At 41.0% G+C, this 13,264-nt stretch overlaps 1 protein-coding gene across 8 annotated transcripts in view; it reads right to left on the reverse strand.

Annotated features, from left to right (window-relative positions):
- The window catches only part of LOC121280941 (mitogen-activated protein kinase 9), a 79,539-nt gene that overhangs the window by 32,912 nt on the left and 33,363 nt on the right, over positions 1-13,264 (reverse strand). For all 8 annotated transcript variants that reach the window (XM_041193398.1, XM_041193402.1, XM_041193401.1 and 5 more), the window contains 3 exons: positions 8,772-8,954; positions 8,154-8,278; positions 4,039-4,102 (listed from right to left, as the gene is read on the reverse strand). In XM_041193398.1, the coding sequence (XP_041049332.1) occupies positions 4,039-4,102; positions 8,154-8,278; positions 8,772-8,954 (372 nt within the window). The remainder of the gene's footprint in view (positions 1-4,038; positions 4,103-8,153; positions 8,279-8,771; positions 8,955-13,264) is intronic.

Raw genomic sequence — 13,264 nt, forward strand, 5'->3', positions numbered from 1 at the left:
TAAAATATTAGAGGAAATTAAGTGAGAGAGAGAGGGTACTAATGGGTTTAGTGGCCTTAAAAAGTGAGTAAATCTGCAGGCTCAGGTGAGATGTATCCCAGGCAACGGAAGAGAAAGCAAGGGCCTTGGCAGTAATTTTCAAATCCTCTCTGGCCACAAGTGAGGTGCCAGAGGCTGGAGGACTGCTAGCATTGTCCCATTATCAAAAAAGGAAGCAACAGACCAGGAAATTACAGGCCAGTCAGTCTAACCTCAGTGGTGGGGAAGTGACTAGGAAGAATTCTGAAGGGCAGAATATAACTACGCTTGGATAGACAACGATTAATCCAGGATAGTCAGCATGGATTTGTTAAGGGAAGGTCAAGTTTGAAAAATTTGACTGAATTTTTTGAGGAGGTAACCAGGACTGTTGAGGATAATGCATTTGATGTGGTCTACATGGACTTTCGCAGGGCTGTTGATCAGGTTCCTCATGGCAGACTGGTTAAGAAAGTAAGAGCCCATGGGATCCAAGGCAAAGTGGCACACTGGATCCAAAAATTGGCTGAGAGGCAGAAATCAGAGGGTGATGGTAAAGGGATGTTTCTGTGATTAAGTCTGTTTCCAGTGGGGTTCCGCAGGGCTCAGTGCTGGAGCACCTTGCTGTTTGTGGTGTACATAAATTATCTGGACTTAAATGTAAGAGGTAAGATCAAGAAGTTTGTGGATGACATGAAAATTGGTTGTGTGGTAAATAGTGAGGAGGAAAGCCGTAAATTGCAGGAAGATATCAATGGACTGGTCAGGTGGGCAGAGCAGTGGCAAATGGAATTCAACCTGGAAAAATGTGAGGGTAGTGCACTTGGGCAGGGCTAACAAGGGAAGGGACTAAATTATGAATGGTAGGACCCTGGGAAGTACTGAAGATCAGAGGGACCTTGGTGTCCATATCTACAGATCCCTGAAGGTAGCAGGGCAGGTAGATAAGGTGGTTAAGAAGGTATATGGGATACTTGCCTTTATTAGCCAAGGCATAGAATACAAGGGAGGTTATGTTGGGAACTGTATAAATTGCTGGTTAGGCCATAACTGGAGTATTACGTGCAGTTCTGGTCACCACATTATAAGAAGGATATGATTACACTGGAGAGAGTGCAGAGATTTACCAGGATGCTGCCTGGGCTGGAGCTATGAGGAAAGATTGGTGGGCGGGGTTGTTTTCCTTGGAGCAGCAAAGATTGAAGATTATGAGGGGCACAGATAGACTGGATAGGAAGGCAATTATTCCATTAGTAGAAGGGTCAATAACAAGGGGGCATAGATTTAAGGTAAGAGGTTGAAGGATAAGAGGGGAGTTGAGGAGAATTTTTTCACCCAGAGGGTGGTGGGGGTCTGAAATTCACTGCCTGAAAGGGTGATGAAGTCAGAAACTCTTGTAATATTTAAGAAGTATTTAAATATTCACTTGTGTTGCCATAGCCTCCAGGGCAAAGGGTCAAGCGCTGGAAAATGGGATTAGTATAGTTAGATCTTTGTTGACCGGCATTGACACAATGGGCCAAATGGCCTCCTTCTGTGCTGTAGGCGCCTATGAATCTAAGAGATGAGATGTCACTACCCGTGAGCAAATATTCCAACAAAATCAGGATGTCAAAGCAATTGTCCACAATTTGTCAGACTTGGTAAAGGTATTGAATGCAGTCAATATACATTCCAGACAGAAATCTGGAAACAGGCCATGACTGTTAATTTCCTGGCAAAGACTGAAGAGGCACTGTTGGACAGGTTGAGTGGATCAGGTGGGTGAGTGGTTCAGGAACGAGGATGGCAAGTGTGTGTGGTCAGCAGCAGGGTCAGAGAATGCCAAGGCACACAGAGTAGCAGTGGACATATTCAAATGTAATTCATGCCTGGCCACGAAGCAGGAGAAGGCAGAGGATGGCAATGCATATGGCCGGGGGGGGGGGGCAAATTAAAAGAATGGGTGGGTGGGTTGGGGGGCAGGGGGGCGAATGGCATGCCTGGCTAGCAGAAAGGGAGAAGAGCTTGAAAATAGCCAACGGGAAAAAGTCAGTGGAAGCAAGGGTCCTGATTTCAGAGTCCGTTAAAACATGCACACAGATGAACATGAACATGAAAAACAACAGAGATAAAAACAAAAAAACTGCGGATGCTGGAAATCCAAAACAAAAACAGAATTACCTGGAAAAACTCAGCAGGTCTGGCAGCATCGGCGGAGAAGAAAAGAGTTGAAACGTCAACTCTTTTCTTCTCCGCCGATGCTGCCAGACCTGCTGAGTTTTTCCAGGTAATTATGAAAAACAACAGGTTAGGCAGCAAATGCAAAGTAGAAGTTTGATTATAAACAGAGGATAGGAAGGAGGCAATGCAAGAAACTAATTTTAAAGTCTGAAGTACAGTGGTAGGATGATGTTGACACCTAGACAGGGAGGAGTTAGCTAAAGAGCATTAACAAAACCAGTTTAAACAGTTGTGGAAAGAGTGTGAACTGCTCAGGATCAGGAGTATCAATCCACGTGTGCAGATTGTCCAGTGGAAAGAGTGTCGAGGAGTGGAGAGTAAACCAAAAGCCAGGGGAGTATGGTCCAGTGGAGGCCTGATGTGCTAGTCATGTGCATAGGCAGATCCAGTATACCAGCAGAGATGTGAGAAGCCAGGGAGTTGGAACATCAATCTACTGGATATGAGGAAGCTAACCTGAGCAACAGCTGTAGGGAGGTAAGGAGTACACAAGATCAGGAGTAACAGTCGGAACTTCAGGAGCCATTCAACCCAGTTATACAGGATGATGGCACCCTGAGGATGACTGAAGTCAGCAGCCACAGAAAGCAAGTGGAAGGCAGCCAAAATCAATCAGCAGCAAGCATGTAGAATGCAGAGGAGGATATAAATTAGCAGAAACAGATTAAAGCTAATTAAGCACTGAATATAAATTTCTTAGAAGATGATGTGAAAACTGAACTTGTAGAACTAGATGACATATTGGAATCAATAGAGAAATCAGCTGAAGTCAGTGACAAAGGTAAGAGTCAACATTAAAGCTCAGAAGTCAGTGGAGAAATGGACTTCAGTACAGGAAAACAGGGATCTCTGTTCAGGACTCAACGTGGCACCAGAGAAGCCAACAGCGCCCTGAAGGTACAGTCCTGGAGTCCAGCAGGTAACAGCAATTGGGCACTGTAGCCTAGAATGCTTGAAGCAATTGAGTGACAGAGCAGAAATATGGTAGTCATGGCATACAGTGTAATCAAGCACAGCAGCATAGTCTTCATGTTAGAGGAGTCCAAATAACTGAGAAATCAAACATGAGCAGGGCTCCAAACAACAAAAGCACACATCAAACTTGGTCAATGCATTGGTGGCATTAACCTTGTAGCTTACATATGTTGACTGAGCTAAAAGGCACCCACTATTAGTGCTAGGACATCTTAAGCACTAGAAGAGGCTATTGTTGGTGGAGGGAAATGAACAGCCCAACAGGATGGCACTGGATGACCATGGATAGAACTATAAATGAGGTGAGCTCTGTAAGGAACTTCCAGGAGCCACTGTTCCTGAATTTAACTGTATTACCAAGTCTTGAGCCACCCCCTGCAAACAGGGAGAAATTTTTCAAGCATATTACACCTTAATTAAATCCTAGTGACAATATTGGAAATGCATTGACCGAATTGATAAACTTCAACAATTTTAAGTTACAAAGTTAGGTTATGATTGGCTAAATAGTGATAGCAACGCATTGAATTATGTTCTTGTCTCAACAATAGCAAAGTATTTCAACAAACCTATCTATCATCTTGAACAATATTGTCTACTTTAATTTTTATGCTGTTTTATCCTTCAGATTTTGCATGATAAAAAAGTGATTTTAGCAGGGTTTTAACTTAATGCAGATCCAGTTTGATGTTTAACCAATATGTACAAAAATTGGACAATCATTTATTTCCTTCTTCATAAAACAAGAAATTTCAGTGGAATACACTAAAACTTAAGTATTAGTATTTCAGTCAATCTTAAGTTTAGTGTATGAATATTCACCTTTCCATTCCTCTATAGTGTGTTCTCTCTCCTCCAATTGCTTATCGTAGATCTGTGGAGGGGGCTATTGCACAAACAAAAGCCTTATTAGAATCATTAAGATGCATTAATCAAAGAAATATACAATTCTTTCTTTACAGCTACGACAGTGTGTTAAATCAGACCTTATAGCTGAATAAGTGTTTACTTGTAATCATAATTCAAAGCTTTTCTATTTCAACTGTCTGAAAGACTACAAACTATTATATAAGTCATCCCAAAGTATAGGAGGTTGTGCTTAGATTACAAGAGATTATTGCTTGCAATTTTGAAAATGTGAAGGGTGTTAAGCATTAACGGGTTCATCTTTTACATTAACTATCTAATATACTCAAGTAATGCACAGAACACACTTTCTAGTCTCATATTTCCAGTAATTTTTTTCATCACATTTTCCTGATAATGATCTATTCAGTGCCATGAGCAATACCACAAGAGATCTATTAATATTACAGAAGGATATAGGTCCCAAAGAATCAGGATAAATAAAATATAATAATCATTTTTAAATGAATCAACAAAAGCATGGTAGGGAGACTGCTTGTAGCACAGATAAATTTAATTCTGTTTAACCTCTAACATATGGTGATTAATTCTCCCAAACTCTTTTAGGAGAAATGTTCCTCGAACGGAACTTGCCTCACCTGATAAATGGGATATTAAGCCATTCCTAGCATCAGCCTTGGCTCAGTGTTAGCACTCTCAACTCTGAAGCAGAAGGCTGTGAGTCCACAGCCAGTTCTAAAAACTTAAGCAGATATCCAACATGTACTGCAGTATAGAGGCAGTGCTGCACCATTTCATGGATGAGATGTTAAACTGAGGTCCCATCTTCCCTCTCACCTAGGCATAAAATATCGTATGGCACTATTTCGAAAAACAGTAGGGGACTTCTCTCGAATGACCTGGCCAACATTTATCCCCCAACCTACATCATAAACAAAATACCTGGCCATTTCCTCATCACTGTTGTAGGGCTTTGCAGTGTGTTTCCCTACATTACAACAGTGCCTGCACTTTAATTGGGTGTAAGTGGGATGTCACAAAGTTGTGAGACACACTAAATAAAGGCCAGTTCTTTCTGTCTCAATTCTGCTCCAGTTGTGGAGGTGAAAATCAGGAAATATTCTCCACCAAATTATCCACCATCTGAAAATTCTGGTTGGTGACAAAACCACAAATCCAAACACAAATGAGTTGCACCAGTCTGAAGTTACTGTTTTATTTCAGAAGTAAGGTACTTAACCTTTATATATTTTCATTGATTTACGACACAGCAATCAACAATTACATTCAACAAAAGAAAGCTTCAATCAACTCAAAAGGGACAGAGGAAGTGCAGAATATAGAATAGAATAGACTTCAGTACTTAATCTGTAAAATGCAGCCCTGATACTACCCTTTCCAATGATTCCAGTTAGTCTTACATTATTTTTTAAAACACAGATTCTATTACCCGATACTATGGTCTCAGCTATTTTAAAATGCAGTCCTTTAAGAGCCAGAACGTTCTTCGTCCACTTTCAGTTGTCCTGCACAGCTTTAACAAAGTCAGCCTCCTCGATATGGTCGATAAATGATTTAGGATAATTGTACAATTGGAAGATGAGTGTAACTTATTGATTCCACTTTGACTTCCTAATAAATCTGACTTTTATGACATGCTACACCATACTCTTGAAGCTTTGCATTTCAAATCCACTACAAGTACCTCTGCACACTCTCTGCATTGTCTCAACAGCAATCTATATTAATGACATGGGCAAAGAGACAGAGTAATCCAATTTGCTGGTGATGCAAAGCAAGGTGGAAATGTAAGTTGTGAGAACACAGAGGCTGCAAAGAGATATAGGCAGGTTAAATGAGTGGGCAACAAGCTGACAGATGTAGTAGAGTGTGGGGAAATGTGAGGTTATTCACTTTGGTTGGAAGAATATAAAGGCAGATTATTTTTTAATACAGCGTGAAAATTGTAAATGTTGATGTTCAGTGCGACCCGAGTGAACTGCTACAAGGAACACAAAGTTAACATGCAGGTTTAGCAAGTAATTAGGAAGGCAAATGTCAGCTGTCTTAAAAACTCATCTGATTCACCAAAGTCCTTTAGGAAAGGAAATCTGCTGTCCTTACCTGGTCTGGCTAAATGTGACTACAGGCCCTCAACAATGTGGTTAATTTTTAAATACCCGCTGAAATGGCCTAGCAAGCCACTCTGTTGTGTCAAACCGCTACAAAGCTAACAAAAAGGAATGAAGCCGGACAGATCATCTGGCTTCGACCTAGGCATCAGAAATGACAATGGCAAATCCAGCCATGTTGACTTTGCAAAGTCCTTCTTACTAACATCTGGCGTCTTGTGCCACTCTGTCACTGCAGGAGTTCCTCAGCGTAGTGTCCTAGGCCCAACCACTTTCCGTGGCTTCAATGACCTTCCCTCCATCATAAGGTCAGGAGTGGAGATGTTCGCTGATGATTACACAATGTTCAGCACCATTCACAACTCCTCAGATACTGAAGCAGTCCGTGCACATGTGCAGCAAGACCTGGACAACAATCAGGCTTGGGCTGATAGGTAGCAAGTAACATTTGCGCCCAAGTGCCAGAAATGACCATCTACAACAAAAGAGAGTCCAACCATCGCCCCTTGACATTCAATGGCATTACCATTGTTGAGTCCCCCACTATCAACACTTTGAAGGTTACCATTGATCAGGAACTGAACAGGACCAGCCATATAAATACTGTGCCTACAAGAGCAGGTCACAGGTTGGGAATTCTGCAGTGAGTAGCTCAGCTTCCGACACCCCAAAGCCTGTCCACAGGTACAAGGTACAAGTCAGGAGTGTGATGGAACATTCCTTACTTGCCTGGATGAGTGCAGCTCCAACAACTTAGGAAGCTCGACACCATCCAGAACAATGCAGCCTACTTGATTGGTGCCCCATCCACCACCTTCAACATTTACTCCCTCCACTATCGACGCACACTGGCAGCAGTGTGGGTCATCTAGAAGATGCACTGCAGCAACTCACCAAGATCCTCTGGCAGTACCCTCAAAACATGTGACCTCTAATATCTAGAAGGACAAGAGCAGATGTTGCACAGGAAAACCACCACCTGCAAGTTTCCCTCCAAGTCACACTTCATCCTGTGTTGGAACTATATCACCATTCCTTCACTGTCGCTGGATTAGAATCCTGGAACTCCCTCCCAAACAGCACTGTGAGTGTACCTACATCACATGGACTGCAGCAGTTCAACAAGGTGACTCAGCAGCACCTTAAGGGCAATTAGAGATGGGCAATAAAAGTGCTGGCCTAGCCAGCAATGCCCTATTCCATCAAAGAATAAAAAAAAGCGTGTTGGGCTTTATTGCGAGGGGATTGGAGTACAGGAATAAAGAAGTTGTGAACAATTGTACAGAGTTTTAGTGAGACCACACCTGGAGAAATGTGTGCAGTTTTGGTCTCTGCATTTAAGGAAGGATATATTTGCACTGGCGGCAGTACAGTGAAGGTTCACTAGATTGGGGCCTGGGATGAGAGGATTGCCATACAATCAGCGGCTGAGTAAATTGAGCCTATCTTCTCTGGAGGTTCCAAAAGTGAGGGGTGATCGCATTGAAACTTACAAGATTCTGAAGGGGGTTGGCAGGGTACACACAGGATTGTTTCCACTGGCTGAGGACTCTAGAGCATGGGAGCAGTGTCTCAGGATAAGAGGTCAATCATTGAGATGAGGAGAAATTTCTTCACTGAAAGGGTTGTGAATCTTTGATGTTCTTGACCCCCGCGGATGCTCCATCACTGACTATATTTAAGGCTGAATGAATGAATATAGGGAGCAGGCAGGAAAGTGGAATTGTAGCCCAAGATCAGCAATGATTGCATTGAATGGTGGTCCAGATCCGGTAGGCCATATGGTCTACTCCTGCTCGTATCATTTGTGTTCTTGTGTTTGAGTTCAGATTTCATTGCAGAGCCTAGATTAAAGCAGCAGTTCAACCACAAATGAAACATCAAACACTCGTATAAAATAGATAACTAAAATGTTATGATCAAAAGTAGCTTCCTTACTGCTTCTACTTCAGAAGGATCATACCAAACGGAAATATATGGATGCTGTAAGGCATCATCCACAGAAATTCGCTTGTCAGGATCGATTACCAGCATTTTTGATAGAAGATCTCTGGCCTGACTTACTGTAATTTAATACACAAAACAGTTTAATGACCAAGGTGTTTCTATAATCTACTCATTTTATAAATCATTATGTGCACTTTAATTAAAAACTGTGGGAGGAATTTGATTGCACCAGCTATAGCGAAATAGTAAATATTGTCTTCAACAAACGTGTAATTTCACTACACTGATCAAAGAGGAAAGCTTCCCTCAAGAATTTGATTTATTCATAAACTGCAACATGCAAAACATAATACTTGCTTGCTTTGAAAATTTTAAACCAAAACAATCTTAACATTTAAAGATGTTAGAAAATAACAATTAATTTTGAACTATTTTAATATTTTCATCAACACTATCACCTATCATCAAAATTTTAAACATTTCAAGTTGTTCATATCCCCTTTATTTCTGCTTTTCTAACGTTCTTTGTGAACAAAGTTTTAAAAACACAAACAATAACAATACACTTGAACTTGATCTAAATACACAGTTTCAAAAAGCAAAACATACCTTTTAACTTGTCACGTTCAGAATCTGCTGGGAAAACCCAATCTGGAAATAATGTTTCAAAGCCAAGCCCAGGATACTTTGGCCTATTTTCTACATAATTTCGTACAGTTGGCTGCAATTTCTTCATAAATTCTGCAGATGGTGTTCCTAGTTGCTCAATAACTTTATTCCACTGATCAATATCTGTGTCAGCTAGTTCAGGAAAACTAGTTAAAAATGTTTCATATCTCCAACTGTTTTTTTTATTTAGTTACTGCAGTGTAAATCACTTTTATTAATCCAACTTAAACTGACGTCAATACTGTACCTTTAGCTTGAGCCTTAAAATCCAGTATTTATCTATGGTACACATCTTCAAGTCAGCATTCTACAGAATTCAATGTAAATACACTTTACTGCTTCCTGCATTTATTCAGGTTGCGTTATTTTGCAAGAAGCAACAAATCTAATACCTTTCCTAAGGTTACTTAATAAATTGGAAGTATTGTATAGAAATACTACTTTCACTTCTAGCTCTTTCTGTTTTGCTCACAACCAGCACAATACACTGCAAACATTAACCATAAAAGTTCAATCAGGAAATAAGGATTAAAATAATGCTTGGGTCTGAAGAATGCAAAAGGAAATAGTGAGTTAAGAAGGGCCCAAATTTTAATTTTGAGAGAAGAAAATGTTTATAGAGTTGAAGTGTGTGCGTTTAGTCTCGACTTCAATGCAATGCAGATGCTGGGAAGAAATGTATATTTGCAGTTTAAGACAGAAGGTCAAAGGAGCGCAGATCATAGCAGCACTGATACATTCTCTTGGTCTTAAAAACATTTTTTTTTTCCCAGAAGAATAATTTGCATGGTTAAAATTGCATTGAACAAAGATAAACATTCCAAGGTGCTTCACAGGAGCATAAGACAAAAATGAATGCCGAGTCAAAGGAGTTATTAGGAGAGATGACGAAAAGCTTGGTCAAAGAGGTTGGTTTTCAGGGTCTTAAAAGAGATGGAGATGAAGATTAAGGAGAGAATTTCAGCAGGTAGGATCTAAGGTGACTGAAGGTACTCACGACAAAAGGCGACAATGGAGCTAGAGTTAGAAGAACACAAAGTTCTGAGAGGATAAGGCTGCAGGAAGTTACAGTGAATCCATGCAGGGATTTAAATATGAGATTAAGAATTTTACTATTAAGAATATTATTCAGAATTAGGAATTGGAAGCTTTAGAAACAGGATTTTGGATGACCTGAAGTTTATGGAGGACGAGAGGCTGGCCATGAGAGCACTGGAATAGCCAAGTCTGAAACTGATAAAGGAATGATGTGGGTTCCAGCAATACATTTGGCAAGGTAAGTGGTGGAGCTGGACAATGGTACAGCCTTGGTGATGGAGAGGAAATGGGGCTGGAAGCTTAACTTGGGGCCATATAGGACTCAAAGGGAGTGAACAATCTAACTTAATCTAAGACAGTGACCAGGAAGGAAGATAGAATTAGTAGCAAGGGTATGGAGCTTGTGACCGGGGCCAAAGATAATGGTTTTGGTCTTCCCAATGTTTAACTGGAGGGATTTACGGGTCATTGAAGTCAGAATGTTAGAAAAGCTGACAGCACAGAAGCAGTGGAGGGGTCAAACAAAGTGGTGAAGAAGTAGAGCTGTGAATGATGTTGCTTAAGTGCATCAAATAGAAGCCATTGCTAGGAATGCCCTGGAATGATTGAATTGACAAAAGCAGAACCAAACGAAGGCAATCCCACCAAGCTGAAAGTCAGAGGAGAGACATTAAAAGAGGACGATGTGTTTGACTCTGTCAAAAATTGTAGCGGTCACTGAGATATTACACCACAGTCGGAATGTAATTTGTGACAGATTAGGGAAACCTCAGCTATAGCAGGGGTAAAAAACAGATCAGAGAGATTCAAATGTTGAGTTGAGTGATTCACTCTAAGGTCTGGAAAGGAGTGGCTAGTGAGATAGTCGATGCACTGGTTTTAATTTTCCAAAATCCCCTAGATTTTAGGAAGGCTCCATTAGATTGGAAAGTAGCAAATATAACTCCTTTATTCAAAAAGAGAGACAGAAAGCAGGAAACTATAGGCCAATTAGCCTAACATCAGTCATAGGTAAAATGTTAGAAACTATTATTAAAGATGTTGTAGCAGGGCACTTAGAAAAATTCAAGGCAATCAGCCAGAGTCAACATTGTTTTGTAAAGGGAACTCATGTTTAACTAATTTATTGGAGTTCTTTGAAGGAGTTACATGTACTGTGGATAAAGGGGAACTGGTGGATGTACTGCACTTAGAATTCCAGAAGGCATTTGATAAAGTGCCACATCAAAGGTTATTGCAGAAAATAAAAGCTCATGGTGTAGGGGGTAACATATTGGCATGGATAGAAGATTGGCTAGCTAACACTTGGCACGTCATAACATTCAAGGCTATGGGCCAAGTGCTGGTAAATGGGATTAGGTAAGTAGGTCAGGTGTTTCTCATGTGTCGGTGCAGACTCGATGGGCCAAAGGGCCTCTTCTGCACCCTGATACTGTGAACAGGAAGCATGGAGTTGGCATAAATGGACCTTTTTCTGATTGGCACGATGTGACGAGTGGTGTGCCACAGGGATTAATGCTGGGGCCTTAACTTCTTACAATTTATATAAATGACTTGGATGAAGGGACCGAAGGAATGGTTGCTAAATTTGCTGACGTCACAAAGATAGGTAGGAAAGTTAATTGTGAAGAAGACGTAAGGAGGCTACAAAGTGACATAGATAGGTTAAGTGAGTGGGCAAAGATCTGGCAAATGGAGTAAAATCTGGGAAAATGTGGAATTGTTCATTTTGGCGGGAAGAATAAAAAAGCTTATTACCTAAACGGTGAGAGATTGCAGAGCTCTCAGATTCAGAGGGATCTGAGTATCCTAGTGCATGAATTACAAAAGGTTAGTACGCAGGTAGTTTGGAAAGCTAATAAAATGTTATCATTTATTGTGAGGGGAATTGATTACAAAGTACGGAGGTTATGCTTCAGTTGTACAGGGCATTGATGAGACCACAAAGGGAGTACTGTATACAGTACTGGTCTCCTCATTAACAGAAATATGTAAATGCATTAGAAGCAGTTCAGAGGTTTCCTAAATTAATACCAGGAATGGGCAGGTTGTCCTATGAGGAAAGGCTGGACAGATTAGTCTTGTACCCCCTGGAATTTAAGAGGCGACTTAATTGAAACCTTAAGATCCTGAGGGGTCTTGGCAGGGTAGATATGGAGAGGATGTTTCCTCTTGTGGGAGAATTTAGAACTAGGGGTCACTGTTTAAGAATAAGGGATCACTCATTTAAGACAGGGATGAGGTGAAATTTTTTCTGAGGGTTGAGTGTCTTTGGAACTCTTCCTCAAAAGGTGGTGGAAGCACAGTCTTTGAATATTTTTTAAGGCAGAGCTAGATAGATTCTTGATTAACAAGGGGGTGAAAGGTTATTGGGGGTAGGCAGGAATGTGGGGTGGAGGTTACATTCAGATCAGCCATGATCTTATTGAATGGCAGAGCAGGCTTGAGGAGCCAAGTGACCTTCTCCTACTCCTAATTCGTGTGATTCAGGAGGCAACATGCTCATGGACTCGATAAGAAAGACTGATTCAGGATAGAGCAATAGTTTGCAACAGCAGATGAAGAGAGGATTTTTGAAGAGCAGGGAGAAAATGTTTTGGAAGGGAGGTAAGCAATACCTGGGGAGAGAGAATCATTTAAAATGTTAGCCAGCATGAGATAGGAAGGAAAGTTGGGTGCTCAACAGGTCCGTGGGAACAGGGTCCACAGGGTAATATATGGCTTTCGCTGGCAAAATGAGCTCAGAGGAGGCATAAGGGGAGATAGGAGAGAAGATACAAAAAGATGTGGGTCTAGGACTTGGACAAGAAGAAGTGAAAAAGGCAGAAACATGGTCTCAATCAGTAATAAAGAAGTCCACAAGATCCTTGCACTTTTTGGAGGGAAAAGTAGACAGGCAGAGCTTTTAGGTTTAAGGTGAAGACTGGTGGTGGAAAAAGAAGTTGAGTTGATTAAACTGGAATAGAGGACAGTTTTGTTAAAGGACAGTGAGGCACGAAAACTGCCTGGTGTGGTCCTGCCACATCTAGCAACGGATGGCTAATCCAATTTTGCACCGTATATGTTCAAGTCAGTGTCCCTGGACTTGAGGGAGAAAAAATGTGGGCCATATCAAAGGAAACACCTAGGATGGAGGATAGTAAAAGTTTTATTGGAGACAAGAGCTTCATATATTGACAATGAATAGTTGAGCAGATCAACAGCCATAGAAATACTGGCATATGGAGAGCTGTAGATTAAAAGTCAGCAGCTTGAATATACAACAGTATGCAACTTGAAAAGAGGACACAGAGCAATGTGCATTGTTATTGAGATTAGGACTACATGGTTAGTGAAGGATACCAATGGTCAATGATAGATAAGTCTGCAATGGCCATAGGAATAGAGAAGCCATG

The sequence above is a fragment of the Carcharodon carcharias genome, chromosome 8, assembly GCF_017639515.1.
Source record: "Carcharodon carcharias isolate sCarCar2 chromosome 8, sCarCar2.pri, whole genome shotgun sequence".
Classification (NCBI taxonomy): domain Eukaryota; kingdom Metazoa; phylum Chordata; class Chondrichthyes; order Lamniformes; family Lamnidae; genus Carcharodon; species Carcharodon carcharias.